General features: G+C 46.1%; 1 protein-coding gene across 6 annotated transcripts in view; it reads left to right on the plus strand.

Annotated features, from left to right (window-relative positions):
* Window positions 1-9944: 9944 nt before the first annotated feature.
* Window positions 9945-13026, plus strand: part of znf423 (zinc finger protein 423) — a 129571-nt gene continuing 126489 nt past the window's right edge. For all 6 annotated transcript variants that reach the window (XR_003272996.1, XR_003272997.1, XR_003272998.1 and 3 more), the window contains exon 1: window positions 9945-10001. Coding sequence is in view for 3 of the 6 variants with exons in the window: in XM_026176815.1 (XP_026032600.1) it covers window positions 9962-10001 (40 nt within the window). In the remaining 3 variants the exon portion in view is untranslated. The remainder of the gene's footprint in view (window positions 10002-13026) is intronic.

The raw sequence follows: 13026 nt of genomic DNA on the forward strand, positions 1-13026 counted from the left end.
GGGAAATTCAGCAGACAATACCAGTTTACAGGTCTGCACAGTTCACAATAATATTCTTCATTCTTCTACTAGAACATAATGCAATATAACTTGAAAAGCACAAGAATATTCTGTAAAAATACATCATTTCATTAATTCCAATATATATGAAATTAGATATATGGGAAATATAAAGGGGTGTATTCATATAAGACACCCTTGGGTTGTATTTATATAATAAAACACAACTTGTTAGAAAACTGTGTAAACAACTGCAGATTCGGGCCCCACTGTGACGTCTCCACAGCTGCAGTATTCTCCTGAACCATAGATTTTGTCACTCTAAAAACTTCAGCATCGGCCATTGTTCAGAGGAGAAGGATTGAAATCCTGTGTTTTTTCCACGAAGTCCCGTCTTTTTCAAACTGTTGCCTCTGTGTGATCTTTGAGCCTCTGAGCTTCTTTACTGATATGTCATTGAAATGGTGGTAAAAACTAGAGATGGCACGATACCACTTTTTTATGTCCGATACCGATATCATAAATTTGGATATCTGCCGATACTGATATGACTCCGATAGTGTTTTTTAATCAATAAAACAGTTTTTCAATATCCTGCTGCATTTTGTATAAGTTCATACTCAAGTTTAAAAAACAACGACAACACTAACGCTATTCTGTTATACCTGCATGCAAAAAAAATAGTTCCGTTTCGCAATACTGATCAAGCTAATAAACTTAAACCTGCACCATCCTCCCTATTCTGGTATTTTAAAGAGTAAGCAACCTAACCAATAGGGCTCCAACTCCCAGCAACGAAAAAAATAAAAAAATAAATAAATAAATAAAAAATAAGGAACCACCCCTCACGCTCCACCTCATGATGCTTAATCGACATAATCAACCTTAATTTGATGCAGTGTGAAAAAAATGCACAGAAATCAATTATTTTTCAAGAAATATTAAATAGATTCAACATCTTTCTTCAACAGAACTGCACAGATGGAAAAAGTACTATAGCTTACTAGGGTATATTACACTTAATAGTTACTATATACAGTAATGGACTTTATACATTTTACATCATATTAAAACTTTGGGTGTAAGAGTCAGATAATTATTTATTAAAAGCTCGACAGAATAAGAAAGAAAAGTATGTCTTTGTGCCCCCTTTTCCCTGTTCATGCCCTATCGGCCCCCCTGGCTAAACTTTGCTAGATCCGCCCCTGCACAGTTACCAGCGTCAGCTGTAGAAAAAGATCCTCGAGTAGAAAGTAATATTAAATACATTCTAACAACAGCTGATCAAGCTTAAACGTGCTGCTGTTGTTCAGCCGCTGGTTTCCTCTTTCTGGTGCAAAGTGGGCCAAAAACAAAGAGAGACGGACTCGCGACAGAAAAGCCGATCAGCTGATCGTTAAGCAGTTTCATGATTGAAGTAGCAGCAGGAGAGCGAGAGAGACAGAGGCAGTCGCTCCAGGTATCGCTTGTTAAGCTTAACGCTGGGATGCTTTACAAACATTCAGAGATGAACTTACACACTTGCTTTACTTCTCTCTGGGATCACTTCCTCGGAGATGAAATGCCGGGTTGGTAGCGAAGCTCCAAATGTTCAACCAGACCGCAGACAGGTCACAACCGCTCTATCACGTGACGCACACTGCTCCGACATGCTAAGATTATGAGGCGAGTTACCAGTGTTGTTCGTGATATTTAATGGATCGGATTACATTTCTTTATTTCCCCCCGATATCCGATCCAGTAATTTAGGCCAGTATCGGACCGATACGATACTTAATATCGGATCGGTCCATCTCTAGTAGACACGATCATCTACTCATGTCTCGTGAGCACTCCTGTATAATTAAAGTTATCCATCCATCCATCCATTCGCTTCCACTTATCCTTTTCAGGGTCGCGGGGGGCGCTGGAGCCTATCCCAGCTGTCATAGGGCGAAAGGCGGGGTACACCCTGGACAGGTCGCCAGTCTGTCGCAGGGCCAACACACAGGGACAGACAACCATTCACACTCACATTCACTCCTAGTGACAATTTGGATTATCCAATTAACCTATCCCCACAAGCTGCATGTCTTTGGACGGTGGGAGGAAGCCGGAGTACCCGGAGAGAACCCACGCAAACACGGGGAGAACATGCAAACTCCACACAGAAAGACCCCGGCCTGATGGTGGAATTGAACTCAGGACCTTCTTGCTGTGCGGCAACAGTGCTAACCACCGTGCTAATTAAAGTTATTATACTATATAATTAAAGACGACACAGTTACAGCCTTTAATGTGCACTCTGTCAAATGACCAGCACGGGGCGACCTCTGGTTGATAGAAGAAGGTATGAAGAAAAAACAGCCCCGTTAATCATTTTATTTATGATCAGAATACTCCCCCCCCCCCCCCCCCCCCCCCCCAAATCAATTTATGGTTCGTTACTTTCCATTTGAAGTCGTTTAATACAGCATTATGCTCGTTTTATACACTGTAGGATAATAAATAATGAAGCACTATTTCCTGAGTTGAATCCTTTGTGATTCTCAGTTAGCTCCACCCCATGTCCATTACACTCATTGTCCAGAAAGTAGGCAATGTTAAAAATGCTCAGCTGTTAAATAGACACTAGTGTGTGACGTCGCAGCAGCTACCTGCATCTTTTGCACACAGTTTATGTTTTCAACTCAAACCTTCACTCTTCCAGGTGGAGAACCACATCGGAGTCGTGATATTTTAAAGAAGACAAAAATACAAAAAATATTAAAAATACTGAGATTTTAGAAAATGTGCTCACTCTTCTGTTAGTCTGCTGATTATTACTCCATAACTGACATTAAGTTAGGTACAGTGGCATAAAGTGTAAGGCAGCAGAGAGGCAGCTCTGATGAGTGATGAATGTAAGAAATCTTATAGAGGAGGCAGGAGGCCTGAAGGACGGGTGAGGGAGAACACACAGGTGTGTTTTTGTGTGTAAATACATACACATATGTCCTGTTGCTCATCTATAATATAGTCTGTAATCTATAAGCCTGTGGCCCACTGACTCCTCTCTCTGTCTCTGCTCTGGTGTGAAGTGCACGTCTTTGCTGCTCGTCACTTCCTGTGCTGAGAGGTGTGGGCTGGCAAATGTCATCACATTTGAATGGCACGGAGCTGCAGTCGACCTGCTGAACTTCACTGCCTGCTCATACATGAAAATGTTAACCACACTGTAATAAGACAGCAAAGAAGCGTCTGTCTATTGATCTATTTTCTTAACTCTATCGATTTCATCGTGTTTTCTGCGGTGTTACAGAAATTTGAATAGTGCATTAAACAGAAACAGACTTTGGGACTTGCTATTCTTTTTTTCAGCTCAGTGTTTCTGTCTGAAACAAGTCTCCTCGACCACTTTCAGTGACACCACGTAGAGTTAAGAGCGAGAACAACCTGAAACTGTGTGTTTACAGCTAATTCATATACGGCCTCATTGTTTGATGCTTTGGTCATGTTTAATGTGAGCGTCAACCAACACGAAGGTGTATAAATGACAGAAGAATAATGAAAAAGATAAAAATTTAAGGCAGAAAGTTCTCCATCACCATCACTGCTGCGTTTTCTCTTCTTGTTGAGCTCCATATAAACTCTGATACCTCCTCAAAGACCTTGGCACAGGAGACTGGGTGTAAATTAACAGGCTAAACAAATATTAAAAGTAATGTTGATCTTTCTTCTGTTTCCACACTGAATATTTAATGAGAAGCAACCGCAGGCTAAAGGTTCTCCCTTGTTTTCACCTTCCAATTGGATAATGAATGCAGCCTACACACACACGCACGCACGCACGCACGCACGCACGCACACACACACACACACACACGCACACACACACACACACACACACACACACACACACACACACACACACACACGCACACACACACACACACACACACCCCACATGCTATCGCCCCCTGTCAGCTCACACAATCACAAACACACATTTCAGTATTCGTGTGTGCAGCACATGCAGCCACAGATCAATTATACTGAAATAATGCAGAAGACTGCATTCTGTCCGTGCCACTACTGAGCCTATCTGCATAAAAATCACTTTAGACGGCAGAGTGCACACACACACTGTGCACGCGTGAATGCACGTGCACTTTTTACCTTTGGCATTGTGCACCCAGCGCACATTAAGTTGAGACAAAAGAACACGGCTCAGTATTAGTATTTAAATCAGTTATGTGTCTAATTATTCCCTATAAAAATAGACGCTATCTAGGGCAAAAGCAACGAGATGGAACACTGTTGTCTGCAGAGGGGAGACCTAGTAGAGCTGGCGAGAGTTCAACGCGGCAGAAGACAGGCAGCGAGTGAGACGGGGGGGCTGAGAATGATAAAGGGAGAGAGGGAGAGAGTGTGCTTTAGGCCACATAAATACAACATGAACTCTATCCACTAGTGGCAGGCAAGCAAGCAGCACAACGATCCCGTGTTCGGGAGCAAGAGTGTGGAGGATGGGGCGCTCCTCACCTCGGCAGTCTCGGGCTTTGACTCCTGTGAGACGCAGAGTGGTGCTCGGGACACCGAGTGTGTGAGAGCTCAACACAAAGGGAGGGTTCACGCTGATGTGGAGACGGCGCCGTCAGCCTTTAGCAACGCCTGCACTTAACTAATTGTCATTTTTGCTACGGATGTATGAAATGTGAAAAAACGAGTGGATTAGAGAGAATTTTGGGTTTCACCAACTCTGTGGCATCGACAAACTCATTGAACTATTAGTTTGGGATAATTTTGGGAAGAGGATTCAGCTGAATCTGACAGCCTGATAAGCACTTGGTTTAAAAATTGTAATCAGCCATGCTACCCTCCAGCTGCAACCTAAAGCCAACTTTCAGCAATCCCTTATTTCCCAGGGGCTGCTACAGTGGATTCATCCACGTGCTGGACGTGACATTGATGTCGGATGGCCTTCCTGACACCACTTATCCAGACTTGGGATTGGTACTTGAAGTGCTTCTGATGCCCTGAGGTTGGGTTCATGTCTCTACCCAGTCTAAAACTGGGAATTGGGCTTAGCACACCACTGGGTGATTGATGGTGGCTACATCCATCTTTTATGTACAGTCTATGAGACAAATGCAGAAGGCAAACCTGAGTCTCTGAGAACATGTGAGGTCCATGGAGCTGTAAAGGCTGTTGACTGGTTTTGATTTGAACCTGTGAGCCTACAAGGTCGAGGAAAACACAGTTATCGTCTCTTTTGTTGCACCGTTACAGACATTTCTCTATTTAATTAACCCCGTCATGCCCTTTGTATCATATTTGCTACATGAGTTCCTGAGACCTCTGTCTCTTATCAACATGATCAATACTTGCCATAATTTGGACAAAACTCTTTTTTTGTCTAAACATTGTTGTTAACAAAAAGTTGCCAAAAACGCCCAATCTATCAAATGTGATACAAAAAATATATAATAATATATAAAAAAGATATCATACATAAGATGATACAGCAAAAACATTTTGTGGATTTTGCTATGAGGGTTAATAAATAAAAATGGCTACTACTCTATGGGCTGGGTGTCACAGGGATGACTTTTAACACTACCAATAACACGTCCATTATTCGTTACATACATGAGTGTTGAAGTAATCCAGAGTAAGCGTCTTCATTCTGAACACAGTCATTGTAACAGGATACAGGCCAAAGGCTAGTTGCACATTTACATATATTTTCATTTTGTATTTTTGGAGTCAGAACAAATGTAATCTGATTGTTTTTCACGGCTGAATGATGACATGAAGCAGAACGCGGACTTTGAAATATGTCGTCCGGTTCCTCATTATGTGATGAACACAAAGCAATGGAAGGAACCTCCTGCCCCACACTGACATATTTAGCCTGCTTCATGACCTAAGAGTAAAGTCAGATGGTATACTCGCTGTGGCTCACTGGCACCCCGACGTCCCCGTCAGGAAGCCTGGAATCACCCTCTCCTCCCCCGTTTAGGGTTTGGCTGCGTGAGATGATTCATGTTTGTATATCGAGGAGGTTCTCTGTGGTCTGACTGGCATTTGCTTTACATTTGGTGAAATCTGGGCCCTTTCTCAATCATATTAACATAATTTGACTGCACTTTGTGTAAAACTACACCGATTCCTTCCTGGACTTGTTCCTCACACCTTTCGGACTGACTGAGCGGTGGGTTTGTTTGTTTCTCTGTGCTTGGATGTTGTTGTTTTTGAATTTTTCCCTGTGTCTTGTGTGATTTTATGTCTTTTTGAACTTTAAATCTTATAAATAAACACTAAAAAAAGAGGAATATGCAGTGTACCTGAACTTTGCAGCAATATCACAGGGCAATTGCTTTAACCCTTCATGCATGAATTATGACAACATCAATCAGGATTTTTTTACACTTAGGTGGACAACATACGTTCTGACTTATGAATTTGACAGACGAGTCAATAATATACACTGTGTGTGGTGTTCGTGTGGAAGTATATCATCAACACTGACACAAATACAAGACAACGGCCTTTGAATGTGTCCACTGTAGCGACCACCACGCATGAAAGGGTTAAGTTTGTAAACTTCGACTGTCCAGCCTGCGGCGCACGCTGTGACGACAGCTGCCGACGTAGCGTCTTTGTCACACAGACGGACCACTGTGAGAACTGAACTGAGACTCGAGTGCAGAAAGTGGAAGAGGTTCATTACAATAAAACTACAAATCAGAATGACAGCAGTGTAAATCTCATTTTGTCGTGTGAGTGAATAAGTTGAATATCAGACGGGTTAAATGTTTCTACTCTGAGAAATGTAACTGGTGCCGATGACATCCTTGTCGTATTAACAGACGGTGTCCACAGTATTTCTCATCCCGTTAATGTTTCCATTTTTTCACGCAGGCCACTCAGATGCTCAGGTTGATATCAATAAGGAAATCTTTTCGACTGCACTGCTTAGAAGCTCTAAAGCAGCACATGACAACAAGCATGTACAGTTATCCTTTTCCCTCACACAGACACCGCACCGGTTTGTTGGACGAGTGCATCAAAAGTGGGTTTTTCTCGTTGTTTCACAGACACAATGTAACCACGGTAACCTATACAGAATGCATTTATGAAAAAATGCACATAATTCTGGCACCTACATTTCTGCGTCATAATCTCAGCGCTCTCACATTCCACATGGCTGTGAAAGCGACTGCTGTTGAGGTATGAAATCTTTCAGCCAAATCCACATTTTGTGGCTGTAATTCTACATCTGCCCCCAGTTTATTCCATTGATGTGCTGTCTGTATCAATTCCCACCGCACGTCTGTTGGCCGACTTATTCAGTGGCTGCTACTTGATGTTCTCTTGTTGTGTATATAAAAAAGCCAAATCCGTGTGGAGATGACAGAGGGTGTAATCGCTGGCTATGTGAATCAACAATACGACTCTTAGAAGCTATTCAGAGTGGGGCCTGTCCTTGACCCTTAAGGAGCTTGTAATGTGGGCTTTTTTCCCACTCTTTGTATTTACCGGCAGAAACGAAGAGGGGGGACAGGGGTGGAAGGAGGACCGACCGCTGAGCGAGGGCTTTTGCCCCTCCGTGCCAGCAGCCGTCACCCTGGGGGAGCTTTACGTGCACATACACACACACGGGTCTCCTGGCGTGCACTCGTTTCATTTGGAGGGAAGGGTGAAGGTTGGAGGGTGAGGAAGAGGGAGACGAGGGAGGGTATGGAGTGCACAGAGATGAGAACTCCCCCCGCCCCAAACCCTTGCAAACCCCAGCGGGGGGTCAATCTTAAAGGCTGCCCTGTCTCTCCATGGGAGGACGGGGTGGGCTGGGGGGCAGGGAGGCTCAATCTGCGGTCCTGCTGGTCAACACAGGGAGCTCCACGTTACCCAGCTATCCATGACAACCAGAGCGAGAGACGGGAGAGGGGAAGTCAGAGAGAGAGGGAGAACATGGAAAAGCTCAGCTGCGGTCAGAGAGCGCTCGGTTGGAGCACAGAGCCAAGAACAAAGCACCCAGTGATTTTCATTTTTCCCTCTTTGTCTGCCGTACATTGTCCACAGACATGTCCCTCTTTTCTTCACTGGAAATAAAAGGAGCTCCAAAGAAGACACACAAACACAGACCGACGCACACACACATTCACATCATTGCACACACTCGTGTGGCTAATTGAATTATGTCTTTACAGTAAGTCGAATGACTTATTTTCACCGCGCGAACGCAGAAAAAGGCCATGTGTGTATCCTAAACACAACCACGTTTGTTTCTTGTAGGAAGCAGCTCAGCAGAATTTGAACCTGCGATGGAGATCCACGCCTTTGTGAACACAGCAGACATTTCATTTCACAAAGTCTCCATTGGAAGTGTGGAAATGTGCTGCTGTAAAGACATCAGCACAGAGATGAATGTGAAAACATTTTATGGTTGAATGAATGAATCTGCCTGGGACGCTCACGCTTCTCTGTCATAGACGTAGACCTTCCAAACACGCGGTGGCACGTTTAACGATCACAGAAGAAGCAAATGTTCAAAATGAACTTAGCTGCAGAATCATGACGTCACAGAAAAGGCACATCGAGAGTGAAAAACAATCAATGTCACGAGACATTACTTTACTCGTCCAGCTTCGTGTAGGTGAAGTCAAAAACATCAGCACTGTCCTCAGCTGGCTAACATTTTATAATCAACATGTCAGAAGAACACTGCTGCAAAGTGATGTCGTCACGGCCTTGTTTCCTGTCACCTTGGTGACGTCACGCAGCCACCGGTACTGATTACCCCTCACGCTATTAGCCTCGGTTACTCGGTGCTTCAATCCAGCTCCGTCTCCTCCCTCTCGACTCTCAGAGCCCCCGGTGTAGTTGTGCCGCTCGGCCACAGCTGGGCGCTGTTGCCTAACTCTCTCCACGCCTCCTCTCTCTCTCCCCGTCAGCACAGCCTGCCTCTCTCCTGCCTCTCTGCCTCAGCCAACCCGGGCTGTGCCGAGCTGCTCCCTGCGGGATCAGAGCGCTCCCCCGCCGGGACCCTTCTCTCACATCCCCCTGCTGGGACGCGGCTACATTTCCAGCCAAGCACTGCCTGCCTTGGCTTTATTATGTGTGTCTGCGCCGCAGCCCCGCCAGCAGAGGCAGGCAGAGGAGGAGGAGGGAGACTGGTAGCCAGAGTCAGGACAAAGAAAAAGCAGGGAGACAGAGGCTAGCGAAGGGTTAGACTCATAGAAATACTGGGCTGCTGTTAACACCGCCGTTAGGACACTGGGAAATATTAACAGAAAGAAAGCGTGGGTTGTAAAAGCAGCATTCCCCGCGGGGTGGAGATGCAGGGGAAGAGCGCAATGTCCATGCCACCAGACCACCACTGCCTAGTGTAGACTATCAGGACGGAACGCAGAAGGCTGCTCGGTTCCTGGAGGGAAACGCAGAGCGAAATAGTTTCGATAAAGTCAAACAAAGCCCGTCGAAGACGAAGCGAGCGCTGGGGAAGAAGCCACGGTCCATTTCCAAAGCAATTTCCCAAACATTCTCACCACCTCCGGGGTTCCGCGCACCCGAAGGTTCCCGCTGTTACTTTTTCTCCCCTCTAAACAGCTCGGGACCTGCTCAGGTGTTTGCCTCGCGCGTGGGCGGCAGCTCGCGCCCTGGTCCGTCAGTGCGCTCGGGCTTCACCGGAGAAGGCGAAGCGAGAAGACGTTTAAAAGCCGCTGTCGGCGTCGCGGCAACGACGGGAAGTTCTCCCCCGTTTATTCTACAGGTTGCGCGAGCCCCGGCCACAGCGGAGGAAGAGCCTCGAAGCCCCCCCCACTCAGCCCCGGCGTGTTTGGACCAAGGGCCGCTTCGCTCTCAGAGACTGAAGCTGCCGCATTGCAACAGGCGGAGGAGCAGCGGCGGAGTGCGGGAGGACGGACAGCCGGACCGTGTCCGCCTGTAACGGAACACAAACCAACTCAAGAACGAAGAACGCAGCCCCGGAGCAGAGATGTCGAGACGCAAACAGGCCAAACCTCGCTCCGTGAAAGGTAAGAAAGTGTGTACGGGCTACTTCATGTCCACGGGCACTGTGGAGGAGAGGAGACCGTGACCGAGATGCCTTCTGTTGGATCGTTTAGTCCGCGTGTAGTTTTGCGACACAGGCTCGGTTTGGATTTTGGTTTTTTAATTGCATGCAGCTGCTGGCTACGGCAGCGTTCAAGTGAATTTAACCGGAACCTTCCCATCAGCTGAATGTGCTCCGTTGGTTCTGACACAGTGTCCGGTCCACGCGATCGCTGGTCTGTTTCTGACAGTGGGATGTTGTGATTGGCTTGATTAATAATATGTAATTTAAAAAATCAGCTTGTCCTGAGATGCTGCTTTGTATTGATATATGTGACTGTTTGACCCAAATCAAATCACTCGGCCCCCACTCTGCGTGTCCTCGGGGTCACTCGTGTTTATTTTCATTACTATAAAATTGGCTCAAGCAATTTTTTTCTTGCACATTTTCTCTTCAAATGTTTCAAACTCCAACACCGTAAGAGAGAGAAAGTCCACGGTGGTGTGTGTGCGTTTGCACTGTTTTATATAATAGCAGGCTTTACTGAGATGTTGAACAGATACTCAGGCAACATGTGAAGCTGGAATTCAGGGTTTGATTTTCTAAAAGTTTGCCAAAGTCTTTATTCTGTAAGATGGATTGAAAGAAAAAAATCTTGCTTCATTTTGCAAGAGGAGGCCTCAGTTTCCCCCATTATCATAAAAATGGTATTCATTGCTGTGCATGGGTGAGTGGGCATCGTGCATGGGGGCATGTGGTGTCCTTGGCCTCCGTGTTTCCTTTATGGGACCCAGATGGGCAACGGGATGAGCTGACCATGTGGTCGCCACCCCCTCCCCCATCTCCACCACCATGCAGGCCTTTCCTTTCTGGGACTGTCTAGGAAGCGAGTGGGTTTCTGACAGTGATTCGAACCGGGCGGTTAGTTTGATTAACAGCACGACTTTCACGGACAGATTCCAGCCTCTCCTACTGGTTCCCAGGATAAGCCGGTTTCATCGGAGGCAGCGTGAGATTAATTTGTCGATAGCAGGAGGGCCACACAGGATGTCCTGACAGAACGCGTGCTCGCTCGAGGGTTGTTTCTGATAATGTGGGTGATATGTACAGGGAAGAAAAATAAGCCTGCTGCTTGTCATTCCATCCAGGGGAGCAGGGTTTATGTTTGGAAGACGAGGTGATCGTCACTGTCCTCCAGATATCTACTCTGAAGCCTGTTTCGATTTTTAGTTGATGCTTGCGGCCCATCTCTGTCGCTATAATACAAATGGAACTGTTGAGGAATAACTACGCCTATCCAATAAAAATAATTGGATTTTGAATTTTATAAAGGAAGCTTTCCAAAAGTGAGGCTGGGTTTGACGTGTGCTTGTCTAGTATGCTGCAGAAAACACTGCATGTGTGGTTTCGGGTCTGCACCTCTGATTCCCAACTTGTCCACACATTGGATGATAACACCATTAAAACAGTTTGGAGAGATCATTCTGGCGTGGCAGGTTTTTATAATAAATTTCCCGTCACTTGTTGATATTTCTTGTCTTTTTACAGAAAATTGCACTGCATTAATCACTCTGTGAAACGTGGGTTGAATACGGCTGTAGTGTTGTTGATACTCGGCACAGTTGGCCAGCGACTACTGCTCCATCGTTGCATTGTGTGTGTTTGTGTTTGTATGCATCATGCACACGAAGGCTGTGTGTGTGTCGCTAAGGCAGCCTGGATAACCAGAGCTTAGCTTTAGTCAGGCAGCCAAGCGAAGCCGAGCAGAGCTGAGGCTGACGACCACCACAAAGGTAACACGGCCCTTGTACTGTAGCTCGCATAAGCACCGTGTGTTTTGCGTACTCAGTCATCTGTGTGTACATGCATGTTGCTATCTCCCCTCCACACCTTGCCCCACTGACAGCTTGGCAAGACCGGGCATTGGGGGAAAATGGAGAAAAGAGGAGGCGAAGGGTAAAAGGTAGGAAAGGTGTTTGGGGCCAGTGCAGTGGCACATAGCAGGTGAGCGGGCAAGAGGGAGGGAGTGATGGAGGCCAGGATGAGGTGAGCATCACCGGGGGATTATCTGTGTTTTCATGTTCTTCTGTCTTTCACCTGCTCACCCAACTCTGACTGGCTGGCTGGCTCTGACTGGGGTTACTGGCCAGCCAGGCATACCGAAACAGCAACAAGGAAGGACCAAATCCACCTTCTCCATCTCCTGCCAGCCACCTTGTGTTTTTATTTGCCATTAAAATAATAAAGAAAACTTGGATCCGATTGCCATAAATAGGATTTGCTCACAGCTTTGCTTTTCATTGTACTTTGTAATGATAGGACATGTTTGTCACACGCACCCATATAATCAAACAGTAATATTGAAGACAACCAGTAAAACCAGTCCTCGTGTTCCTCTCTGATGTAACACAGCCACTGTGTTCTTGCTTGACCAGCGCAGCCTTTAAAGCGATTAGGCCTCGTTAGAAGTGAGGGGACTCGACTAATTGGAGTTTGTTAATTGAACGCGGACTAATGGTGTGACGACGGGCCGTGAAGCTCGCGGGGTGAGAGAAAAAGGAGGAAGAAATGAAAGAGAGCAGCTTTGCTCTTATCAAAATGTTATTTCAGTGGATTAATCCGTTTTTAATGTGTGTCTTTAGCGAGGCTGCAGAAATCTCCTCCTCTTCTTCTTCTCTGTCTGCTCCAGCAGCCTCGCTGTCCTATCTCTCCTCTTCCTCTCGCTCAGCTCTTAGCCCCTGGAGTCTCTCATGCATTATGTAGTGATGATTATTACTTAATTACACATTAATAAATCCGCTTCATTTGCAGGACATTAAACGGGAGTTGAGCGCATGTGACAGGGAGATGGAGGAGAGCGGGAAGATTGGAAGGGGTGGGGCAGGGGAGAGAAGCTCTTACTTTTGGTCTGTACAGAGCGTTGTTGCGGTTGGTCGAGCCAAAGCAGCGCTTTGACCGAGAGGGCGAGTAGTGAGGTCGGGCTCGGCGTTGGTGTGCGCCGAGCTAAG

Source organism: Astatotilapia calliptera, chromosome 7 (assembly GCF_900246225.1).
Source record: "Astatotilapia calliptera chromosome 7, fAstCal1.2, whole genome shotgun sequence".
NCBI lineage: Eukaryota > Metazoa > Chordata > Actinopteri > Cichliformes > Cichlidae > Astatotilapia > Astatotilapia calliptera.